Raw genomic sequence first — 26,927 nt, forward strand, 5'->3', positions numbered from 1 at the left:
TTCCCTCGCTCACCGCAGGCAGGTTGGTGGTCTTTCTGTCTTTTACCCACTCCTATCCGGCCTCGCTCCCCCAGCTCTATCTGTGTTCTGTCCCCCAAATATTCCTACAGGTCACACAAGATCTGCCTGCAACCCTCTTATGGTGAAATTGCCAAAATCAAGACTCTCTGCTCACCTTTACTCTTTCATTCCTCTTTTCTTCCGCCTCTGGAACAAACTCCCTCACTCTCTTCAATCCCACTCCTCCCTCCAGGTCTTTAAAACAGCTGCTCACCACCATCTCTTATCTTCCCCCATCCAAAACCTTGATCTCTTCTACCCCCGTTAATTCACCCCCGATCCACTTTTTTTGAAATACGAACTTCTTTCCTGCAAGTTCTAGCAGAGTCCATGTGTTTTATACCTCTCCCGCCCCTCCACCCGCGCCTACCCATGCCTCCTCCCCCCAAGCCCTCTCCCTCCCACAGATCTCCCGATGTCCCTATTCTCTGCTGTTGTACTTGTGTGCTTCCCTTTCTCTCCCCATCTTGTCTCCCACTCCCTTTATTGTATATTTTATGTGTCCGTTTTTTTTTTTTGGGATTGATGGCAGCTCTTCCACGAGCCTCGATCTTGTATACAAAAAGAAGAAGAAAAAAAAAGAACCACCGCATGCTCTCAAGGTGTCTGAGACGACGACTATAAGACACTCAGTAAAAAATGATTAGACCATTAACTTGTCTTTTATTTGAGACGATTAATGCACCGGCCTGGACTTCCTAATGGATGACTCCAGTGATCTCTATAGCTTTTAACTCAGCAGCAATGATGCAGAGCCAAGTGAGGCACGGCATTAATGTTTCATAGGATGCAAGTGTATTCCGCAGGGTTCAACAGAGAGCATTGTGTATCATGGAAGGCAGTGCGGGGTTAGTAAAGTTTTTGGCCCGATAAAGAATTATCGGCGAACAGCTGCTTTTGTTTTCCAAGTGAGAATCGGTCATGGTCTTTGTAAAATGATGAGGGTGATTCTAAATTGACCACGACTTGTGTTTATAAAAGGCAATGTCATGGATTTATATGATTAATAATTTTTGGAGGGATTTTGTTTTTATTGTTTGTATCCAACACTGATAACCACGTGTTTCCGACACATGCTGAAATTAAAGATGGCGGCAAGTGAGGTCAAAGAGAAGATGGAACAGTGAATAATTCTGAAATGTTTGGTCAATGAAACCATCAAGCTTGCTAATACTTACAGTCGATTGGTTGCACAATTTGGTGATAATTGACAAACACAGTTATAGAAAAGCTGGGTTACAAACAAAAGTTCAAGTCAAATATGAACTGCCATCTTTCTTTTTTTTAAATCATTATTTTGTAAATGAATGAATGAATGAATGATCGTTTTAAGGCCATTTTCCCCGCTATAGCGAGGGTTAGCCTTGCGGGCCCCATGACAATCATGGTTCCCTGTTTGAGGCAATGTTTTTTTATGGCCGGATTCCCTTCCTGACGCCAACCGCCAACCCTTGGTCACCTCTTATGATGCGCAGGGATACGGTGTACCTATTCTAAACTGGGGTACACACCGGGATCATTCATCCCAGCAAGCTGGTACTCAATTGGGCCGACCTCGGAAGGATGACAGGCTGAGTCAACCCCCCCTGGTGTTAAATTAGCGATCGACCAGGATTCGAATCCAGGATCCGAAGATCCCAAGCCAGCAACCTAACCGCTAAGCCAACACCAGGCTATTTATAACTTGCAAAAAAATCTTTATAACATAATAATTAATTTTTAAAATTAAATTGATGTATGTGGGAAAATTCCAGAGCACTGGTATGGTTCACCAGAGGACCTGGATTCGATTCCTGGTCTGGGCGTGTAGTTTTCCCAAATATATATATTTAATTATTAATACTCCTCTTCATTAATGTAATTTTAAAATCTTCTTCCTTATTGTTCATCAATAAATTAAAACTAACCTTTGTAAAATTTATCTTTAACCCCGTCACTGCCTGAGCACAACATTGATATGCGTCTATCTGTCGACATCTGCACGACGAACCATAATAACTATTAATTGGGAATGATGTCGTAAGCATTATAGCTCATCATTTTGAAAGTGTAAAGAAAGACGAGTTCTATGATACCCGAGCAATCCCTTCTGGTAAAATCCACCGATGACATGCTTGTTCTTCAATTTAGCTTTGACCACGGGCTCGATGCATCACTAAGACTGCATTGCCTAGACCACCTCATCACTCGACAATCTTTGCCCTCGCCAGACGAGAGGGTATTGCATTTGAGTCTGTTTGTCTGTCTGTTTGTTTGTCTGTTTGTCCGCACAGAATAAATATGATTTTCTCTGTTACCGTTGGTCCGATTGACAGGAAATTTTCACCATTGGTGCACCTCCTCCTGTATAATTTTTTTATGATTATTATGACGTCATAGGTCACCTGGTATGGGCGCCATCTTGGAAAAAACGAAAAACTTTCCACCTCTATATCTCCGAGAGCGCTGCATCGAAAAAAAACTCTCCATAGAGAATAGCTTTTGTTAATGATGGTGTCATAGGTGCCTCCATTATGACGTCATAATTTGACAAGTACAAAACGTCATCCGATCAAGATGAAATTTATTGAGCGTCATCTAGGGACAAATTGATGGAGAAAAAAAAATGACATCATCGGCCACAGGGTTCGGCCGCCATATTTGTTTTAACACAAAAGCCTTAAGAACCACCAAAAACATGTCCTGGCGAGGGTCTGCAATGTCTGATTGCTCTTTCTTGTTTCCCATTGTATCTCATATGATGTGGCCCATGTACCAAGGTGGTCACAAACTTGATGAACGTATTTCTACCCAACCGGGAACATTTATAGTTTTTGATGCACCTTGAAATGATTGCGCTCGATTTGGTCACGCCACGCGCTACATGACATACAGTATATGTTTGCCCATGATAGCAGATCAATCTCTGGAGTGAATTCTGTGGCAGGGTTGCCCTCCTGTAACCTGCGTTTGGAAAAACCTAATTAGAATGAAAGTTTAAATGCCAATAATGGATATGGAAGTTCATTGGTGATCCAAAATCAGTAAATATAATTTTTTAGTTTTATGGCTCCCCCACCATTAGATAATAACGAGATCACCAGGGTGCATTGAGACATCCCCTCTAATGGCTATTCTTGGCTGGAGATATTAAATGCCGACACGTTGACACTTGTATTGTGCCGACGTGTTGGTTCCCAGTATCTGTGTGTGTTGGCACTTGATATAATCATCAACACATTGGGATTTTTATATCATTAGCCAAGAACAAAGAACAGCTGCTATAGGGATGTCACAATGCAGACCAGTTTCCTGTGCTGTTCAGCTTTTGCTAAATATGGGTTGCAAGGCCTCACCTTGCATGACATGTATATGGTTCAAGTAAAAACTCAAGCCAAACATTCCAAGATAGTCATGGTTAAATTGATGTGCCATGATTATATCAATGCGCTGTTACTCAAAACACTTGTGTTGCGGCTGGTGACGTGGGATCACGTGATTTGTACCACAATCTTCGTCTTTGTGTTTATTCCCTGGCTACAGCTACAATTCGAGCATCATGAAGCCTCATGGGAGGGAAATGGGCAAACGGTCAACATGTCTGTGCTTGTTCAGTATGTAGGATCTGCGGCAACACGTAAGGAGCAGATTGCAGCCTTTTTATTTCCTTCCAACTTGTTGCCGAAAACTGGCTCACTTCGATTTTTGAATAATCGTTGGGAATTTATGATTGTTTTGCTGGTGGATTTTGTTTAACCACAATGCATTTCCCACACTTGCTGTTCATTGAGAATGCTCCAATGAGATGTTGAGCCAGCTCTCGCATCTGTTCCCATTTGCTTGAAGATACTAGTACGTGTAGTACGTGTAGCACAATAATCCCACAGTACGTGTAGCAAAATATTTTGTGCCAGTGCCCTGAATAATTGTTGAGGAATAAATGTTGTACGATGGGGTGAAAGATCTGTACGAGGTAAAGTCCTAGCTGTGGAACAGTTCATGACCGAGTCGTGCTTGTCCTGATTCACCACAGAAGGATGGCGACAAACGACGACAAACCTTTGAACAGGAACAAGACAAAGGAGAAACAGTTTAGAATAGAAGATAAAGATGAAAAGCAAGAATCTGCAGCAATTGTGATTGAGGCAATCTGCAGGATTGGTTTCCTCTCAGGGAAATGCGAATTACGCTGCAGTGTTGCCGTCCCTACCCTTTATCAGAATCCCAAGCGGGATTGGAAGCCAAAGTGACCAGAGGAGGTAAAGGAGCAAATCTATGAGATCGGTGACTTAGGTGGCTTCAGGAAATGACCGCGGAAGCACCTGATTAGGAGCAAAACTGCAGGCAGCACTTGTTGTCACTACAAAGTGATTCATGGTGTCTCTGTTGCAATGAAACATTCTCTTCGACAGATTTGAGTGCAGATTGTGACGTGACGAGGTGTTTATGGACAGCAATTGGAGTGGGTCCGCAAAAGTTGGTTTGAGATGGCTGTTGACAGTTATTTAGTTCCAGGAGGGCAACCGTGCCGCAGAATTCACTCCAGAGATTGATCTGCTATCATGGACGCAGATGGCTGTTGACACAGCATCACTGTGTAGTTAAAGAAGATGGTTTATGACCAAAATAATCCCTTCCCACAGAAACACTACAGCAAACACTCCTCATGTAAGTGGGAAGATCTTAAGTTGCATTGTTACTGGAGAGAGGCTATCCAAACAGCTGCCAGTTGATTATATAGAGGAAGAATAATATTAACCACAATGGCACTCGGTAGAGTCCATACTCCGCCAGGCTGAACAGTTTACATGTTGTAGCCCGCTGACAGGCCGGATCTGCATCTGGACCTTCAACAAATGTAATCATCTTGTTATTGTCACCTACCCAACTCATCCGCAAAGTTTTGTCTAAACCATCCACAACTTTTTCAGATATCATGCTATAAATCATTTTTGGCTGTTTCTCTCAGTGAAGTGAAGAATCACTTTAAATTCCAGGATTGCGGATCTTCACCAAAATCGAATGAATTCTTGCTTTCACACCCCCACACCCGTCCACCAAGTTTCGTCCATATATTTTTGAGATTTCTTGCTCACAGACAAGCGGACAGACAGACAAACGGGGGTGAAAACACAACCACCGTCCACCTTTGTGGTGGAGGTAAAAGGTTGTTAACTTTTTGTGCAGGACATTTATAATTTTGTAATAACATTATGCTTTTACAGATATCTTAGAAAATACACATTCCCAGTGAAATTACGATAGCCTGATGTTAGTGTTTCCTGTGCTATGCTTCTTCTTCTTCGTTCTTACATGCAGCACAAGGCCCCAGCACATCAATGGCTGAGAGTGCGGCTGTGCCGCTGTTACAATGCCCTCTGCTGGTTAAGGCAGGAATTTGCAATTTGTTCAGGATGCCGGTGCCAATTTGTTCACAAAGGACACCATGGGATCTTTAACATCCACCACCGAATGTGGTAGGTGGGATGCCCGTTTAACGTCCATCCAAGGGACGGCACTCATATTGATGAATCACCCTGACTGTGAAACACCAGAGGTGAGTGTGCGTACCTATAGGCCATCCTGTCAGCCATTATGCTTATTTAATCCTTTATCGTGACGCCTTGTTTGGCAATGTTTCTTTCGCATTCACAAGAGCAACAGCTGTGACAGGGATTGTAAGAAAAAGGCACCTGGGATAAGTTGACCCTGTGTCGTTAGAAGGCCGAGGAGGTGGGGAGAGGGGGCAACGATGTGTTTACTGTTTTTGTCCCTGTGCAGGTCTCCAGATTTTTACGAAGAGATAAAGATCAAGTTACCTGCGCACCTGACTGATTACCATCACATCCTCTTTACTTTCTTCCACATCAGCTGCCAGCAGAAACAGAATACCCCGCTGGAGACGCCTGTCGGCTACACTGTATGTGATAAACATTTTTTTAAAAATTGGCCGAACCCAAAGCGATGCAATATTATAATTTGCGTCCATATCTTTGTGTTTTTGTTATTACCGTGAAATGGGGGGAATAGGGACAGCAAGGTGAATAGGGACACAAACTGAAAAAGGTTCGGAAACTTTTTTCGCTGAAAATTGATAACCATACTGATTTGTTGATATTTGGGTTGAAAGTGTTCTCTTGTTTTTTTAAAAAGCAACTTATAGTCCATATTAACCCCATATATGGGTTAAATAGGAATAAATAGGATTTTTATGGCTGTCCCTATTCACCCCGTTTTACGGGTTAATAGGGACAGTCACTCATACAAAATAATAATAATCAATAAATAGGGACAGTTTGGAGAAACTTTTTATCCCATATTTTTTTTCATTGGCACCGTCGTTTATATTACGGGTGCATATTATGTGCATCCATCTGAGCTATCACTTTAGCAATAAGTTGGAAACTCAGGATTGTTTCTTGATTATTATTTTTTTGTATTAGTGACTGTCCCTATTCACCCATAAAACGGGGTGAATATGGACGGCCATAAAAATCCTATTTATTCCTATTTAACCCATATATGGGGTTAATAGGGACTATAAGTTGCTTTTTAAAAACAAGAGAACACTTTCAACCCAAATATCAACAAATCAGTATGGTTATCAATTTTCAGCGAAAAAGTTTCCGAACTTTTTTTCAGTTTGTGTCCCTATTCACCTAGCTGTCCCTATTCACCCCATTTTACGGTATGTGAGAGGTTGTATACATCCCTGATATCTATATGTGTATGCTGTCAAAACCAATTTTGGTCTGCGATCGGCCACATAGATCTTTGAAGGTGCAGTTTCCTTCTTTACTTTTGAATATGGCATGACACTGCTCGTCACTAAATATTATTTTCCTGGACATTGCTATGTCATCACAATCGGTGTACAAAGTCTGAAAGAGTAGCAAATAGGTGGGAATTTTCTTTTTCATAACGGGGATCTCAGACTCGTTGGGGGAGCTTGTAACATATCATATGTCGTGCAGCTGCAAGACCAGGACATTAGTAGACATGAATTGCAAAGTTATTCGGAAACGGTGGACAAATCAACACAGTATATGTGATTTGTACCTGGGATCCCAGAAACATGAGCTGTATGTGTTTAGGCCGGAACACCAAATCATTCTTTGTTATAAGTAATACAGTCCATCAAAGTGCCCAATGCATGCCACCTGTATGTCACTACTTCCTGAAAACTTTAATTCTGTTTTGCATTGTGTCAATGTAACCCTCATCTTGTTCCTAAACGATTACTAGTATACCACAGCCAAATTATTCCCACCTTATTGTGGGATCTGCCAGGGAACGTTTTTGGCCCACGTCTATCATGAACCGACTGGCCAGGCCTGACATTCATCTGGATGGTGTTAGGGATTTGTAATTTGTTCAAGGTGTCGGTGATAACTCACCTACTCTGAGAAAGACTGTGGCATCTTTAATATCCACCAGCTAATGCTAGCAGACGGGGCGGCAGGTTTGATGTCCATGCGAGGGACGGAACACTTTGGGATACAACACCCTCCTACGAACCACCATTCCGACAGTTTACAGTCAGGTCGGGATTCAAACCTAGTTTACACAGCTATTTAATCATCTCATACTCTGCTCAGACTTTAGTGCACCATCCTGCAAGATCACATTGCTCCTACAGTGCATTCAGAAAGTATTCAGACCCCTTCACTTTTTTCACATTTTGTTATGTTGCAGCCTTATGCTGAAATCGTTTAAATTCATTTTTCCCCTCATCAATCTACACTCAATACCCCATAATGACAAAGACAAAACAGGATTTTAGAAAGTTTTGCAAATTTATTGAAAAGAAAAAACTGAAATATCACATTTACATAAGTATTCATACCCTTTGCTATGACACTTGAAATTTAGCTCAGGTGCCTCCCATTTCTCTTGATCATCTTTGAGATGTTTCTACACCTTGATTGGAGTCCACCTGTGGTAAATTCAATTGATTGGACATGATTTGGAAAGGCACACACCTGTCTATATAAGGTCTCACAGCTGACAATGCATATCAGAGCAAAAACCAAGCCATGAGGTCGAAGGAACTGCCTGCAGAGCTCAGAGACAGGATTGTGTCGAGGCACAGATCTGGGGAAGCCTAGAAAAAAAATTCTGCTGCATTGAAGGTTCCCAAGAGCACAGTGGCCTCCATAATTCTTAAATGGAAGAAGTTTGGAACAACCAGGACTCTTCCTAGAGCTGGCCGCCTGGCCAAACTGAGCAATCGGGGGAGAAGGGCCTTGGTAAAAGAGGTGACCAAGACCCGATGGTCACTCTGGCTGAGCTCCAGAGATCCTATGTGGAGATGGGAGAAACTTCCAGAAGGACAACAATCACTGCATCACTCCACCGATCTGGGCTTTATGGCAGAGTGGCCAGACGGAAGCCTCTCCTCAGTGAAGGACACATGAAAGGCCGCTTGGAGTTTGCAAGAAAAAGCACCTAAAGGACTCTGACTGTGAGAAACAAGATTCTGTGGTCTGATGAAACAAGGTTGAACTGTTTGGCTTCCGTCTGGAAGGAGGAGGCATTTTTAAGGAGGTTGCAGTATGATGCACTGGTGACTATGGTTCCTCTGGGCATGTGATGCTCTTCAAGTGGGCTTCGCTATCCCAGAAGAGCGTCAGCATCACTTTTCCAGCGGACGGTTGTGTGCGAAATTTTTTGGGCTTCGGTGAAGTTGAATGGCGCCACTCTTTGCTTGCCCTCTTCGTTTCTGGCTTAAAGTAGTGGGCCCAGCTTTCATCCCCCATCCCAAAAATCTAATTTCATCCCAAAATCAAATCGATTCGTCCTTGTCACACACCCAACCTGCCCACCAAGTTGCATCCAAATCCGTCCATAACTTTTTGAGATATCCTGTTCACAAACAAACAGACAGGTGTGAAAACATAACCTCCACCCACCTTCTATGGTGGAGGTAAAAAGTAGAAGATGGTTCAGGATGGTTGAGCAGGGAAAGCAATGCAGTGTAAAGGTGAAGAAGATGGAGAAGAAAGGGAATGTGTTGGACACATGAGGTCACAAATGGTTTACTGCACAATAGGTGGTTTCCCTTTGCATACATGATATGTAGATTGTCCGAAGTGTATAAATTTTGTTTCTGTTACTATTATATAATTTATTGACAGTTAGGAAAGTAGATTTTTACTTGTTTTGTAATAAAAAAGCCAACATCTTGTGTTTTCGGTTCGGTTATTTTTATCTTTTTTTTAACCACACCTCCCACACCCTTCTTTTCCATGGCCTACCAGTGGATACCCCTGTTGCACAATGGGCGGCTTCGCACCGGATCGTTATGCCTGCCTGTATCGCTGGAAAAACCCCTGCCCAGCTACTGTGTGCTGTCCCCTGACGTACGTCTGTTGGCTGCTACTTATTGATCAATATTGCACACAATGCTTAAACTATGTGTGATGACTAATGAGGTGACTTTTAGCTCAGCTTGTTGAAAAATTGTCCGGGTGAGGTGTCCGCATCATGTGGTGTCTGTGAGTCAGTGAGTCGGTCAGGCTGTATGTAAACACTTGGAACGTCTTCTCCGAAACGTCACACACGATTTCGATGAAACTTGACCACAACCTTCATCACCCGTGATGTACCAAAGTTTGTTCACGACATTTAAAAAAATCAGGGGTTTGTCCCGCAAGATAATTTTTCACTTTCTTCTCTGTTTCATACTCTGTGCTGTATAATCTCTATAATCTCCATCCTATTAGTCAAGAATAGAGCCTGGTGTTGACTTAGCGGTTAGGGAGCCGGCTTGGGATCCTAGGATCCTGGGTTCGAATCCCGGTCGATCGCTGAATCAACGCCAGGGGGGTTGACTCAGCCTGTCATCCTTCCGAGGTCGGCAAATTCAGTACCAGTTTACTGGTAATTCCCTGTGTGTCGCAAGAGGCGACTAACAAGGGTTGGCGGCAGGAAGGGCATCCGGCTGTAAAACATTGCTTCAAAAAGGGGACCACGGTGCCTAAAAAAGGCCAACCCCTGCTCTGCGGGGAAAAATGGCCTCTAAAGGTGGTTCTATTAGTCAAGAATAGATTCAACCTTAATATTTGGATATTGGGATTGTTATAAGGTCTAGAAGCATCCCTGGTGCTCCTTTGATTGAACCCCTTACCGGACCAATAAAATTAATCGGCAGCTCGAGAAGTAATTTTACTCAATCGTCTTTGTAAAAATTGCATACCTACCTTCCTCGATGCAAGCTGTGGCTTTTGTACCGAAATCTTTGCTGATGTGAATCCGTGGAAATTGTATGCTGAAAAATTATCGTGAAAACTAAAACCAAGTAGAAATAGCAAATTTTCCAAAACATTGTTAATCCGTATTATACAGTGTCTTGTCAGGATGAAATGACAAGCCGCGATTGAAAACAAACTTTGTGTGAACAGTCCATGATACAAACTCAATCAAATGGACTCTTCCATGAGTCTGGACTTTGTTTAAAACAGAAAAGTAAAAATAAAAGAGAGGATTACACTGTTGGTATCTGGTGACATCTCCTTTGCCATCATACTGCAAAATGTTCCATACTGCAAAAACAATGCCTTGCTGGTATCACAAGAAACCCTCTTACCACTCTACGAGCAAGGCAGTTTTGCAGTATAGAACACATTTACTGCCGAAAAAGGATCACACGTGCCATACATCCAGAACATTCTCTGCTTGGAAGAGATGGAGTGGAGTCCAAGTTCTTCCCTAGGCACCACAGAGTCCTGACATGAACGCCATCAAACTCCTCTTGGAACATGGATCGGGAGCTGCAAAAAACCCGATCTCTGCCAAGTAATACCTAAGAACTGCAACAAAATGTACTCCACATTCGGCAAAATCCCGATGAGGCTGTCATATAGAATATTGTTGATTCGATGCCTTAACGGGTTCAAGCACTGTATGATGGCAAAGGATTTCCTACCAAACTCTAACACTTGTAGAACGTTTGAACATTTTCATATCACCAATTGTTAAAACAGATTTTTTTTTTTACAATCAGGGGTGTTTATTCTATTCTGACAGGATTTTGTAGTACGTATATAATAGACGTGATTCGTTTTGAAGAGGCCTGCACAAGGGGCCAAAATGCAAGAGTTGGCCATCCCACCAGAGATGAAGATTGCTATTAAGCTTTGACAGAGTGTTTCCATATAGTCATTTGTGTTTTATCATTTATTTGAGTGCATCTGTGGACGCAGTTACCACTGATTAATCAAAACAATTTTTATTCGTGTAGTTCGTGAACGAAATTGTACACGAGTAAATAGGATCTTGCACAAAAAGGAAAATGAGAATTATCAACGAATGTAAGGTAGGTCTGAAATCAACATTTATGAAAAATTGAACCTACTGCTGCAATTCATACATGCGTTTGTGTACACGTGTGTGCGTACAGGTACAGCTGCCTGGTGTGAAGTGGGTAGATGGACACAAAGGCGTATTCAGTGTGGAAATACTGGCCATGTCCTCTGTACACACACAGGTGGTACTCTTCTTCTCATTGTTTTTCATTCCATTCTCAAGTGTCACTTCTTTATCATTATCATTGCTGCAGCTGTGTCATCCTGATTTCCATGCTCTGAATAACTGTCTTAGGATGTTACGAGGTTGTTAAGAAGCTTTTGGTGGCATTCTGCTTTTTTTGATGAAATGAGTCATGCAATGTAGAGATTGAAATGCAAAGTTTTTTTTAAACATATATTTAATCAATGACAATTGGAGACGACAAACAAATTAACGGAGTACACACAAAGATCATATGAAATGGGAAAGGTTGAAAATAAATGTATTATTTTGCCTGACGTTAATGATGAAAAGCATTCCGAGACTGAGAGTTTGCATCGATGTTGAAACCTGGATAGGGTTTGAAGCAACAAACGGCTTACTTTTGTAGTTTTTCTTGGTTGCTTCCTGTACCTTTCTTTTGCTTAAAGGGCAGAGAGGTAATTACAATATACAGTCATGTGAAAAAGTAAGTACACCCCATGTAAAGTTTTGACTTTTTCAACATATTTCAACATGCAGCTATTTGATCTTCATTTCAACAATATTGATCGATAAAGGTGATATAATATAACAAATATCATGAAACATTTACATTTTGTAGTCCATTGTATAATTTAAATAAACATAAATGCAAATTTTGCATGTGGAAAAAGTAAGTACACCCCTACATTTATCACTACTTCAAATACCTATAATTAGAATCAGGTGCACCAGCTCAGGTGCAAATGATTAGAACATCGTTAGAGAGGATCTTGGAGGAACCTGTCTTATTTGAACCTCAGACATTTCGTTTGGTTTGCTCTTTGTTGTTGAAGTGTGCGGCGTCACCATTCCTAGATCAAAAGAGCTCTCTGAGGCCTTCAGAAAGAAGGTTATAGATGCCTACGAGTTTGAGAAGGGATTTAAGAAGATCTCCAAACAATTTGAAAATCAATCATTCGACTGTCCGGAAGATCATCTACAAGTGGAGAAGATTCCAAACAACTGCCAACCTGTTCAGGCCAGGCTGCCCCAGAAAGTTCAGCTCGAGAGCAGACCACAAGATGCTGAAAGAAGTCTCCAAGAACCCCAGAATGTCATCACGGGACCTACTTGTAGCTCTTGCCACTGTTTATGTCAAAGTTCACGAGTCTACCATTAGATAGAGGCTGCACAAATGTGATCTACATGGGAGGTGTGCCAGGAGGAAACCTTTGCTGTCCAGAAAGAACATCAGGGCAAGACTAAAGTTTGCCAATGAACACCTAGGCAAAGACCAGCACTTCTGGAACAATGTGCTCTGGACAGATGAGTCAAAGGTAGAGCTATTTGGCCACAGTACCAGAAGACATGTTTGTCGAAAACCAAAGACAGCATTTGACCACAAGAACCTGATACCAACTGTAAAGCATGGTGGTGGAAATATTATAGTTTGGGGCAGCTTTGCTGCATCAGGGCCTGGGCAGCTCACCATCATAGAATCCACTATGAATTCTTCATTGTACCAGAGGGTGCTTGAGGATAATGTGAAGTCATCTGTCGGAAAGTTGAAGCTCAACCGAAGGTGGACCTTGCAACATGACAATGACCCTAAACATACCAGTAAATCCACCAAGGAATGGCTGAAAAGAAAGAAATGGAGGGTTCTGGAATGGCCAAGTCAAAGCCCGGCTCTAAATCCCATCGAGATGTTGTGGGGGGATTTGAAACGAGCTGTGCATGCAGGAAACCCCTCAAACATCGCACAGCTGAAAGAATTCTGCATGGAGGAGTGGGCAAAAATTTCTCCCAGTTGATGTCAGAGACTGGTAGACAGTTATAAGAAACGCCTACATGAGGTTGTTTCTGCCAAAGGTGGCAATACCACCTATTAGAGCCAAGGGTGTACTTACTTTTTCCACATGCGAAATTTGCATTTATGTTTATTTAAATTATACAATGGACTACAAAATGTAAATGTTTCATGATATTTGTTATATGATATCACCTTTATCGATCAATATTGTTGAAATGAAGATCAAATAGCTGTATGTTGAAATATGTTGAAAAGGTCAATACTTTACATGGGGTGTACTTACTTTTTCACATGACTGTATGTACACATATACATATGTATATATATATATCTGTGTATTTATATATGAGAATTACAATATTGTTGGTGATGGCAAAGTGACAGGCCCAAAGACTCAGCTTAATCGCAAGAAATTCCAATGATCTTGAAAGCCTTGGTTTCCACACCGTCAGACTTTGCAAGATGTGGGGCAGGGGAGCCAGCCTCGAGGGGAGAGTAGTAATCCATCAAGCTGCTGTCAGTATTAATTATGATGGATGATGCCAGACACGCAGGATATGGCTCAGTCAGTCTCAACTGGTTTAAGGAATATAGCTGAGTGATTTTACAAGGAGGATGCGAATTACAAGGAGGACGTGAGTTACAAGAAGGATGCGAGTTACAAGGAGGCTATGTGAGTTACAAAGAGGATGCGAGTTACAAGGAGGATGCGAGTTACAAGGAGGATGCGAGTTATAAGGAGGATGCGAGTTACAAGGAGGATGCGAGTTACAAGGAGGATGCGAGTTACAAGGAGGATATGCGAGTTACAAGGAGGATATGCGAGTTACAAGAAGGATGCGTGTTACAAGGAGGATGCGAGTTATAAGGAGGATGCGAGTTACAAGGAGGATGCGAGTTACAAGGAGGATGCGAGTTACAAGGAGGATGCGAGTTACAAGGAGGATGCGAGTTACAAGGAGGATATGCGAGTTACAAGGAGGATATGCGAGTTACAAGGAGGATATGCGAGTTACAAGGAGGATGCGAGTTATAAGGAGGATGCGAGTTACAAGGAGGATGCGAGTTACAAGGAGGATGCGAGTTACAAGGAGGATGCGAGTTACAAGGAGGATATGCGAGTTACAAGGAGGATATGCGAGTTACAAGAAGGATGCGAGTTACAAGGAGGATGCGAGTTACAAGGAGGATGCTAGTTACAAGGAGGATGCGAGTTACAAGGAGGATGCGAGTTACAAGGAGGATGCTAGTTACAAGGAGGATGCGAGTTACAAGGAGGATGCAAGTTACAAGGAGGACGCGAGTTACAAGGAGGACGCGAGTTACAAGGAGGACGCGAGTTACAAGGAGGACGCGAGTTACAAGGAGGACGCGAGTTACAAGGAGGACGCGAGTTACAAGGAGGACGCGAGTTACAAGGAGGACGCGAGTTACAAGGAGGACGCGAGTTACAAGGAGGACGCGAGTTACAAGGAGGATGCTAGTTACAAGGAGGATGCGAGTTACAAGGAGGATGCGAGTTACAAGGAGGATGCGAGTTACAAGGAGTATGCGAGTTACAAGGAGTATGCGAGTTACAAGGAGGATGCGAGTTACAAGGAGGATGCGCGTTACATGGAGGATGCGAGTTACATGGAGGATGCGAGTTACAAGGAGGATGCGAGTTACAAGGAGGATGCGAGTTACAAGGAGGATGCGAGTTACAAGGAGGGCATGCGAGTTACAAGGAGGGCATGCGAGTTACAAGGAGGGCATGCGAGTTACAAGGAGGGCATGCGAGTTACAAGGAGGGCATGCGAGTTACAAGGAGGATGCGAGTTACAAGGAGGATGCGAGTTACAAGGAGGATGCGAGTTACAAGGAGGATGCGAGTTACAAGGAGGATGCGAGTTACAAGGAGGATGCGAGTTACAAGGAGGATGCGAGTTACAAGGAGGATGCGAGTTACAAGGAGGATGCGAGTTACAAGGAGGATGCGAGTTACAAGGAGGATGCGAGTTACAAGGAGGATGCGAGTTACAAGGAGGATGCGAGTTACAAGGAGGATGCGAGTTACAAGGAGGATGCGAGTTACAAGGAGGATGCGAGTTACAAGGAGGATGCGAGTTACAAAGAGGATGCGAGTTACAAGGAGGATGCGAGTTACAAGGAGGATGCGAGTTACAAGGAGGATGCGAGTTACAAGGAGGATGCGAGTTACAAGGAGGATGCGAGTTACAAGGAGGATGCGAGTTACAAGGAGGATGCGAGTTACAAGGAGGATGCGAGTTACAAGGAGGATGCGAGTTACAAGGAGGATGCGAGTTACAAGGAGGATGCGAGTTACAAGGAGGATGCGGGTTACAAGGAGGATGCGGGTTACAAGGAGGATGCGGGTTACAAGGAGGATGCGGGTTACAAGGAGGATGCGAGTTACAAGGAGGATGCGAGTTACAAGGAGGATGCGAGTTACATTGAGGATGCGAGTTACAAGGAGGATGCGAGTTACAAGGAGGATGCGAGTTACAAGGAGGATGCGAGTTACAAGGAGGATGCGAGTTACAAGGAGGATGCGAGTTACAAGGAGGATGCGAGTTACAAGGAGGATGCGAGTTACAAGGAGGATGCGAGTTACAAGGAGGGCATGCGAGTTACAAGGAGGGCATGCGAGTTACAAGGAGGGCATGCGAGTTACAAGGAGGGCATGCGAGTTACAAGGAGGGCATGCGAGTTACAAGGAGGGCATGCGAGTTACAAGGAGGGCATGCGAGTTACAAGGAGGGCATGCGAGTTACAAGGAGGGCATGCGAGTTACAAGGAGGGCATGCGAGTTACAAGGAGGGCATGCGAGTTACAAGGAGGGCATGCGAGTTACAAGGAGGGCATGCGAGTTACAAGGAGGGCATGCGAGTTACAAGGAGGGCATGCGAGTTACAAGGAGGGCATGCGAGTTACAAGGAGGGCATGCGAGTTACAAGGAGGGCATGCGAGTTACAAGGAGGGCATGCGAGTTACAAGGAGGGCATGCGAGTTACAAGGAGGGCATGCGAGTTACAAGGAGGGCATGCGAGTTACAAGGAGGGCATGCGAGTTACAAGGAGGGCATGCGAGTTACAAGGAGGGCATGCGAGTTACAAGGAGGGCATGCGAGTTACAAGGAGGGCATGCGAGTTACAAGGAGGGCATGCGAGTTACAAGGAGGGCATGCGAGTTACAAGGAGGGCATGCGAGTTACAAGGAGGGCATGCGAGTTACAAGGAGGGCATGCGAGTTACAAGGAGGGCATGCGAGTTACAAGGAGGGCATGCGAGTTACAAGGAGGGCATGCGAGTTACAAGGAGGGCATGCGAGTTACAAGGAGGGCATGCGAGTTACAAGGAGGGCATGCGAGTTACAAGGAGGGCATGCGAGTTACAAGGAGGGCATGCGAGTTACAAGGAGGGCATGCGAGTTACAAGGAGGGCATGCGAGTTACAAGGAGGGCATGCGAGTTACAAGGAGGGCATGCGAGTTACAAGGAGGGCATGCGAGTTACAAGGAGGGCATGCGAGTTACAAGGAGGGCATGCGAGTTACAAGGAGGGCATGCGAGTTACAAGGAGGGCATGCGAGTTACAAGGAGGGCATGCGAGTTACAAGGAGGGCATGCGAGTTACAAGGAGGGCATGCGAGTTACAAGGAGGGCATGCGAGTTACAAGGAGGACGCGAGTTACAAGGAGGCTGCGAGTTACAAGGAGGACGCGAGTTACAAGGAGGGTGCGAGTTATAAGAAGGCTGCAAGGTCGGGCAAGTGCTGAAATTTGAGAAATGAAATGGATAGAGTGAGGACAAGGGTGTGAAAGCAAGGAATCAGATTTCTATCTACACAGTCGCAATACAGACCTATCAACATAGACTTTAGACAGTTACGCTAATCAGTGTACTATGAAATAACTAGCTCTAACTATGTGAGGTTCTCTCTCGGACTCGCCAGAACCACAACGTTCTTTATGTCTGTGCTCTATGTATTTTCTCAGAGGTGGTAACCAAAATTGTGTACAATATTCTAGATAAGGTCTTACTTAATCTCATATTCCACTGCAAATACAACCTAAGACCCTGTTTGTTTTACCTATAGCTGTCTGGCACTGTCCGGTCTGCTTACCCCTCGTATCTATTACCAAATGCATAATGCCTATCCTTCTCCTGTGTGACATGTTCCAGACTGCCTCTTGCATTATCCTTACCCATCCTCAGTACCTTACATTTATTTACATCAAACTGTATCTTCCAACGTTTTGCCCTGTCTATACAAGTATCTGGAGGTTTTTCTGAATGTGATCACTCCCCTCTCTGCTGAGGGTGATACTATATTTATCTAATAATTTGTGATCACGGGAAGCAGGACACTGCATTGGAGCGGTTTGTGGCACTTTGTGGGACGCTTGAGGAGCAGACGTTGCCAATGCGGGTAGGTGAGGCACGAGTGACAGAGGCAACGCTTGAAACAGAGCTACGGGCAAGCCTTTCTGGGCTGGCATCTTCCCAGCTTGAGCCACTAGTTCATTTCTTGCATCCGGTGTGTGGGTCAGTGGGTGGGTGAAAGGGTTAGATGATCCTCTGGTCTTTCTGCTGATTTTGTGTGAAATATAGTGGAAAGACTTTGAACATGTATTTTTTTTTCACCAGGTTTTGGACAAACTTGTGCTGCTGACCGTTCGCCCCCCAGTAATTGCTGGCCAAATGGGTGAGTCCATTCTTTTGTATGCAGCATATGGCTGCTGTCTTGCCTCATTGTTGGGGGCGTGGCTGTGTCGCTGGTCCAGTTCCCCCTGTAGGTTAGAGCAGCAATTCGTAATTTGTCCAAGGGGCCGGCGATAGCACCCCTACTCTTCGCCAAACACATCGTGGGAAAGTTTGGTTGCAGCTCTATTTTACTTTTCAATGTCAGAGTACTGTAACCTCAATTTGGCTTGTGAAGGCTTTTATTATGTTTGTTGCTTCACTTTTAATTCCAATGCAATTTGATGCCTTTTCATTGTTAGGGTTATAAATGTTGAGCTCTTCATTTGTTTCTTAACATACACAAGAATAGGACCGTGGGTCCTGAAGCTCAACTGGCTGCGGAGCAAGTCACTCAAACCTCCCACAAACTCCCTCAGACCCACAAACCCCTGCCCCCACCCCCATAGTGGTGGTGAGGTGGTGAGGTTCCCCCTATGCGGTGGTGAGGTAGCCCCCTCGAATGAGCACATATTTTGATGCGGTCAAAACATCCTCCAAAGTCATCAAATATAAAGCTTGTGGCCAAGTTTTATCAAAATCATATGTGTAGTTTCAGAGAAGAGAGCAAATACCCATTTTGGGGGCCAACCTCCCCCACCCCCCCCACCCCCATAACCTCCCCTAATGAGCACAGATTTTGATGCGGCCAATACACCTTTGTTAGGCATCAGATATGAATCTTATGGCCAAGTTTCATCAAAATTATGTCTGTAGTTTCAGAGAAGAGAGCAAATAGATATGTTGGGGGGCCAAACCCCCTCCCCCCCTTGGCCCCCTTATTGAGCGCAGATTGTGATGCTGCCAATACACCCTCGTTGGTCATCGAATATGAAGCTTGTGGCCAGGTTTCATCAAAATTGTATGTTGGTTCAAGCGATAATGACTGAAGTGTTTACAGACTCACTCACTCACTGAATGACTGACCCACGGGTACTGCTCGATTGCATAAGCTCACCGGACTAAAGTCCAATTGAGCTAAAAATCATTTTAGATTTTTACCTTTTGTCTTCAGTTGCTGCTGTTTTTATTTTTCATTGATGCTTTATTTGTAGCTGGTCCTCGCTTGCTTGAGATCTTAGGATCCTGAGTTTGAGCCCCTGTCATGCCGTTGAATTAACACCAAGTGGGTTGAATCAGCCTCTTTCAAGGTCGGAAAAATGAGTACTAGCTTGCCGGTAATCGGTCACATTGTATCAGCGGCACAGCCACGTTCCCAGAAAATTATGCAGCCAAACAACCACAGGCTGCATACAAACCACCACCACCAGCTGGTCCTCCAAATCATTAATGGAATGTTGCACAAAAGATGCTTATTTGGCTTGAGTAGGAGTTCCAGCTGCCCCAAATGGCCTTATAAAGTGTCTCATATATGTCTCAAGGTTACTTTTTATTTCAAGATAAAGCTCAACACAGATTAAAAATTGGTAAAGGGAGAAAAAGACTGCGGTGAAAGGAATGCAGAAGAGAACAAATCAAAAATGGTGAAGGAGGAGGCAATGGAATGCATGGGAAAAGAAAATAAACAATTAATGTTTGACCGATATGCCGATAACCGATATTTACATGCCCACATCAACCGATACCAAGACTGATATTTAACACAATTTCTGTAAGTTAGCCAAAGCAACTTTATTTTTAGGACATTAGCAACAGCAGCCAACAGGAAAACAATCGAAAATCTGTCAGCGCTTGTATGTGTTTGAACTATCACCAACAGTTAGTATCACAACAACCCAAATCTGTTCGCACTTGTATTTGTCTTAAGTACCAACTAGGGCGAAATTGCTCTTAAAGAAGAGTAGTACATGTCTGCCCTCGCAAGAGGCGGTTTATTCCTCTTCGCATCGTAACTCTCTCCAGCAGTTGAAAATGCAGAGCTTCGTGGTGCAGACAGGTATCTTTTTGGTGAGATGAGCCAAAACAGGAAGTCAAAACAGGAACTGAGAAGCGTTTCTCTCTGTCAATGAGATAAGAGTCAAGAACAGCTCTTTAAGTGTACACCATGTACAATCAATTGAAGGGTATGAGCAAAGCAACCCAGATCTGGAAATGAGCCGTCCCTGATAGCCTTGACCATGTTGGCCGCATTGTCACGAAGAATGAGCTGAAACTGCTGTCTCTTGATATGCCATTCTTAAAACATAACATATATGGCACAAAGATATCCTCCTGTGTGAGAGTCACTGAGACGCTCACCACCTAAAAACCAACCACCTTTTAGAGGCCATTTTTCCCCCGCAAGCGGGGGTTGGCCTTTTTCGGGGACCGTGGTTGTTGTTGTTTTTTCGGTCCCCTTTTTGAAGCAATGTTTTACGGCCGGATGCCCTTCCTGACGCCAACCCTTTTTGCCGCCTTTAACGACAAGCAGGGAATTACCAGTGAACTGGTACTCAATTAGCCGACCTCGGAAGGATGACAGGCTGAGTCAACCCCCCCTGGCGTTAATTCAGCGATCGACCGGGATTCAAACCCAGGATCCTAGGATCCTAAGCTGGCACCCTAGCCGCTAGCCCAACACCAGGGCTCACCACGCAGCACAGATTCCCTTTTAAAGGAATCCGTCAGCTGATGGGCTGTTAAACTCAGGAGGGAGTCACAGCTTGTCCCAGTACTCCATATGTCGGTACAGTGAAACAAAACCAGGAAATGTGATTTTGCACCTCTAACTCCACACCCTCATGAATTCAGGTGACAACCGTCTTGACAGTAGGCCCTGCTCAGAAGATATCGTAGCGTGGTTCAAGCGCCTTCAACAAGCGAAACAATCTTACGTCATCCACGATCGAGAATGGTTGACAATGTGTCGCTATCATTTCGCCAATTTGCTGGTGGATACGCTAGGCCCTAGGATCATTGATATCCCAGAGTCACACATAATCTGCACTCTCTTCCAATGACAACTGTTTTTTTTGGTGTCTCTACACCTTTTTCTGAGTCATCAGCTTTTAATGCCTCCTCGTATTTCGGGAACTTTTGCTTGTGTTTGTTTCTCAAATGAAGCGCGATGTTTGTTGCATTAAAAGTCTATGTTTTCTTTCACCTGTGTGAAATGGATTGTTGACGAGCATTGCAGACAACAAACTTCATTGTGTCTTCACCTAATGTGAAGACGTCCCAGATGATTGACTGCTTCTTTCTCTCCACCTCAGTTCTTCCGCTCTCTAATGCGCATATTCTGTTATCAATATCAGAATGTGGTGTTGTTACCAATACCGAAATTCTCCTGTATAAATAAGGCAAATCTCTGTTAGTGAGTGTGTGTACAACTTAGGAACAACTTATTTAAATTGAATGTTATATTTTAACACAAATAGGAACATGAATCGGAAAACGAATAAGTAGTTTAACAGTACTTTGTCTCTGGATTTGTCCCGGTCGCACATGCATGGAGAAGAGTGAGACCATTTTTCTCTGTCTGACAGTCAAATCTGTCTGTCTGACAGTCAAGTCAAAAGTGCCTGGTGTTGGCTTAGCGGTTAGGGTGCCAGCTTGGGATCCTCGGATCCTGGGTGCGAATCCCTGTCGATTGCTGAATTAACACCAGGGGGGTTGACTCAGCCTGTCATCCTTCCGAGGTCGGCAAATTGAGTACCGGTTCACTGGTAATTCCCTGTATGTCGCAAAAGGCGACTAACAAGGTTGGCGGCAGGAAGGGCATCTGGCTGTAAACCATTGCTTCAAAAAGGGGACCACAGTGCCAGAAAAAGGCCAACCCCTGCTCTGCAGGGAAATTCTAAAGGTGGTTCATTTTTTTGTTTGTTTTTTGTCTGACAGTCAAAAAAATTGAAAATCATTCCAAGCAGGAAACTTACTGTTTTTAAGGACGTCATAAACGACGCAAACACCAGGCATGAAGAACTAATACAACGTGTTAGAGTGATGTAATAGGCACTGCGTATAATGGTGGTAAAACCCGGAATCAATTTATTTATGACTTACAATCTTTATTTTATTTAAATTGTGTTCAAATTGAACTAGATACTTGAACACAAATTGCCTTCCTAATACTTCCAACAACCTCCAGTTTTGGAGTACTTGTGCATGTGAAATAGGGTGGTGTTTGTACGGGTGGTGGAATATGTGAAATAGGGTGGTGTATATACGGGTGGTGGAATATGTGAAATAGGGTGGTGTATATACAGGTGGTAGAATATGTGAAATAGGGTGGTGTATATACGGGTGGTGGAATATGTGAAATAGGGTGATGTATATACGGGTGGTGGAATATGTGAAATAGGGTGGTGTATATACGGGTGGTAGAATATGTGAAATAGGGTGGTGTATATACGGGTGGTGGAATATGTGAAATGGGGTGGTGTATATACGGGTGGTAGAATATGTGAAATAGGGTGGTGTATATACGGGTGGTGGAATATGTGAAATAGGGTGGTGTATATACGGGTGGTGGAATATGTATGGATGGTGGAATATGTCAAATAGGGTGGTGTACATACGGGTGGTGGAATATGTATGGATGGTGGAATATGTGAAATAGGGTGGTGTACATACGGGTGGTGGAATATGTATGAATGGTGGAATATGTCAAATAGGGTGGTGTACATACGGGTGGTGGAATATGTATGGATGGTGGAATATGTGAAATAGGGTGGTGTACATACGGGTGGTGGAATATGTATGAATGGTGGAATATGTGAAATAGGGTGGTGTATGTACAGGTGGTGTATAAGTGCTTCAACAGCGCTAAACTTCTGGAATCTTTTTAACGATCTTTAAAATCTTTATTTATTAAAATTGGAGTATATACTTGAACACTGTACGAGGTGTTGTATGTACTCTCTAGTTTTTCATGCACTTCTGTTTTGGAATTTTGTTGTTGTTCAGGACAATAATGACCATATCTAATCACATCATTATTCTGAAAGTTTCATTTAAAAAAATAGCAATTATATTGTGTTTGTTCAAAGACTGTATCTTCTGTTCTATTCATAACTAGTAGATATACCCATCAAGGATGAATGACACAATGGAATGCCCTTTGAAAGAACGCAAATACCATAGAACAACATGAACAATAATCCCATGACAGTTGGCCTTGAAGCACGGCCCACTGGAATGCCATTATATTATTCGGCAAACGTTTTGAAAAAAAGTCTACTTTTGATCGGGTTGAACAGGAGGACAATAGAGGAGTTGCGAGTTCATTTAGATGCTGTGAGCAGTTTTGTTAGACATTGGCTAATTGTGCCTATGACATTTGGTGACAAAGCCGCAAAGCGACGAGAGAGAGGAGATGGGAAACGCGACAGATGTATGTATACACCCTCATAGTATTTCCATAGATGTTTGCTCCACTCCAAAACTTTTTCTGTCAAAACCATTGTGACACAAATGGTAGTCGTGTATAAGATACAGTAGGTATCAATATACAGTTGTAAATTATGAGTCCTTGTATTGAGACGTGCATGAGACATGAGAGATAACATTAATCATGGTATCCCATTGAAGCAATCACATTTGATTCAACCAATGTGATTGTTGTCCCACATATCATGTGCAATGCACCCTGTATTCCACGTTTGTGGACGGAGAATAGTTGTGGATTAAATGGATTATAAGTCATCCACAGCACAAGATGCAAATGTGCAGCAAAGGGAAAAAGCCGAGTTTCAGAGGTGATGAGATTTCAGAAACAGTAACAACTGGAGAGTTCAGTCTTGAGAAAAAAGGACATGGACGGGGTCTGCAAACGGTAAATTTGATTGGTCGAGATTATGTAAAACGCAGTAATATTTTGTTCAAGTATTGCTAAACTAAATGTTTTTAAAAGTGCCAATAACGTGATTTGTGTTCTACAATGTTCAAGGATATAATTCAATGGGAATTTTTTTTTTTTTTTTAGGGTTGTAGGAAAATTAATTTCCGATATGTACCGCCGTTGATGCAGCGTCTTATACACCACCTTATTTAACACTTACATTAGTTATTCATCCATGACGTCCTTAAAAACAGTAGGATTCCTGTTTGGAATGATTTTCAACTTTGTTTGACTGTCAGGCAGGCAGAGAGACTAAAAACGTAATCTCACTCCGCTCTGCGCATGCACGACTGGAACAAATTCAGACCCAACGTACTACTAAACTGTAGGCTCGTTTTCCAATTCACGTTCCGATTCGTGTACAAAATATTATATTGAAATTAAGTTGTTCCTCGATCATAAACATGTTGTTTGTGGACAGACAGACAGACAAACAGACAGACAAGGTGAACCAATTGCTTAGCCCCACTTTTCGCTTCTTGTGTGTGGGGTAATAAACAGTTTGTATGGAAGTGGAACCCCAGCAGAGGGCGTATGCTTTCATTCCTACCATTGTCACTTCCTGTCCATTTACTTTCCACCATGCAGTGAACCTCAGTCAAGCAGCTATCGAGGCAATGGCAGGCATAGTAAGCCGCCTTCACCGCAACCTGGAATCCAGCCAAGACCAGCATGGTCGCAATCCACTCCTTGCCTCGTATGCACACTACATATTCCATCCACCGAACATCACCTGCTCTCCGCCAGGTAGGCTGATCCTTCCATTAAACTCAATCCTGTTTTTCTTTTCATGTCGATCAATAAAAAACAATTCTTCTTTTGACTCACTGACATTGCTCATCGATCATTTGTATATTAAATTTCATCCAAGCAATATTACCGTCCATTCCAGGCCCAAGTTCTCCGGGTAACGGATCTCTTCACTTTGCTACAATGGCACGTGCGGCTGGCCGCCCTGTTAGTCTTGCTGTTTCCTGCTCTCGAACACTTAGCAGCAGCAACCCCGATCTGGCGGCCACTCCCTCGGCTTCACCTGACGAGGAAGTTCGAGCTATAACCTCAAGAGGGGTTAGTTGGTCCTTGGAGTTAAATGGGACTGGATAGGTGGAATGCAGTGAATGGGCAGGCGTTGTTTTTACAGTTTGCAAAGTAGGTTTTATGCATGCCTTTGCTGGTCTAGCTTGAGCTTCCATACATCCATGGCGAAGCTTCCAACATGCAATCTTTGGCTGTCCCTGTTCGTCCCAGTGAATACCGCGAGCGTCCCCATCACTTCCTGGTTCCAGGACGGATGTCTGCTTAATGTCATTGCCATATCGTGCTTGTTTTAAAATCCCGTTGTGTTTTATTACAATTCCAGTTGTCATCCCTGTTCCTTGTTTTGGTCACTCATTTTGTGTTGCTCTCTCCGCTTGCGATCCTGTGTCCCCCTTTATCCTCCAAAACCAATATCGCCTACCGTGTCCACTTCCTGTTCCTCCTCCCGGCCTTGAGCTGCATCCCAGGCTTCTGAGAGAGGGGGTAACCGCATGTCCACCTACACGGAAAGCTCGTCTTTCTTGCAGGCCGTGACGGGGCGCGGCCACGCCAAGAAGGTAGTGGGTCATGGAGTCCCACAATATGTGGGTTGCTGCCTTTATCACTGTTGGCATTTGTTGTTCGTTGAGACTTTGAGAGGTCACTTTTCACAAGTTAGTAGATTCATCAACTGGTATTGGTGACAGCCTGAAGGAAGTTTAAAAGTTTGCTATGAAGTGAAACCTTTGCCTCTTGTTCCACATGCAGCTTTTCCATGAGGAGTTGGCCATACAGTGGGTGGTCAGCAGTGGGAACATGCATGAGATAACGCTACATGAGGCCTGGTTCTTTTTTGAGATCATGGTGAGATTTTGGAAATCCATGCTAGATGTTGTTTGTAATGGTGGGTAATGAATTGATGATGCTCATCCCAATACTTTAGATTGTCATTTGGTGACTCCTAAGTGTTTCATGGATAAAGCGATGTTATTTTAAGACCAGTATTTCACAGAAATATGGACCACAACTCTGTACCTAGGAGATGTCACTATTCCTGAGCCAAGACACTGATGATGTTACATTAATTGCAGGATAATGTTGTTTGACTTGTAAGTCCTTTGTGAGGATTTGGAAAACGAAAACATTGGGAATTTCTCATCTATCTATAATTCCAGTAATCTCTGTGTGTGTGTCTGTGTGTTTGTTTGTTTGTCTGTGACCGCTGTTTCTCGACAACCACGGGTCCGATATACTTGAAACTTGCCAGGTATATTGCTGGGGACCTGAGGATGTGCCTTTTCAAGGTTTCATATTAATCGGAGAAGTAGTTACCGAGCTATGGCGATTTATTTACCAAACTCCGCAAGCCGTTCGCTTTGGCTTTGCGAATGGACCAAACCATTTCATGTAAATAGAGGGGGGGGATTGTCACCGTACTCGCAAGCCGTTCGCTTTGGCTTTGCGAATGGACCAAACCATTTCATGTAAATAGAGGGGGGGGATTGTCACCGTACTCGCAAGCCGTTCGCTTTGGCTTTGCGAATGGACCAAACCATTTCATGTAAATAGAGGGGGGGGATATAATTTTAGATATATATATAGTACGGGCACGCCCTAGTTATGATAAATCAAGGAAAAATACGCGACTTTTGAAATGACGTAATCCGCCCCAGATCGCTCAGCGCGCATGCGCAGAAACCGCCAGTAACAAGGTCCATCAGGGCAGCCTGGACATGTATCAAGCATGCCAGATAAGGGTTTTAGCATGAAATGGCTCACGTTGCTTTTATATAAGCCAAAAATACTTGGAAACTTACCTGCGAGAAAGGGGTGTGAATGAATGAATGAATGATCGTTTTAAGGCCATTTTCCCCGCTAGAGCGGGGATTAGCCTTGTGGGCCCCATGACAATCATGGTTCCCTGTTTGAGGCAATGTTTTTATGACAGGATGCCCTTCCTGACGCCAACCCTTAGTCGCCTCTTACGACGCGCAGGGATACGGTGTACCTATTCTAAACCGGGGTACACACCGGGACCCCCTGCGAGAAAGGGGTGTGCCAAAGTAT

At 43.7% G+C, this 26,927-nt stretch overlaps 1 protein-coding gene across 11 annotated transcripts in view; it reads left to right on the plus strand.

Moving 5' to 3' along the window:
- The window catches only part of LOC137424966 (dedicator of cytokinesis protein 7), a 212,011-nt gene that overhangs the window by 128,162 nt on the left and 56,922 nt on the right, over positions 1-26,927 (plus strand). For all 11 annotated transcript variants that reach the window (XM_068112899.2, XM_078773155.1, XM_068112932.2 and 8 more), the window contains exons 17-25: positions 5,821-5,959; positions 9,300-9,401; positions 11,441-11,527; positions 17,688-17,861; positions 17,972-18,029; positions 24,432-24,590; positions 24,736-24,911; positions 25,349-25,438; positions 25,629-25,724. In XM_068112899.2, the coding sequence (XP_067969000.2) occupies positions 5,821-5,959; positions 9,300-9,401; positions 11,441-11,527; positions 17,688-17,861; positions 17,972-18,029; positions 24,432-24,590; positions 24,736-24,911; positions 25,349-25,438; positions 25,629-25,724 (1,081 nt within the window). The remainder of the gene's footprint in view (positions 1-5,820; positions 5,960-9,299; positions 9,402-11,440; positions 11,528-17,687; positions 17,862-17,971; positions 18,030-24,431; positions 24,591-24,735; positions 24,912-25,348; positions 25,439-25,628; positions 25,725-26,927) is intronic.

The sequence above is a fragment of the Myxine glutinosa genome, chromosome 1 (assembly GCF_964187855.1).
Source record: "Myxine glutinosa chromosome 1, kmMyxGlut1.1, whole genome shotgun sequence".
Classification (NCBI taxonomy): Eukaryota; Metazoa; Chordata; class Myxini; order Myxiniformes; family Myxinidae; genus Myxine; species Myxine glutinosa.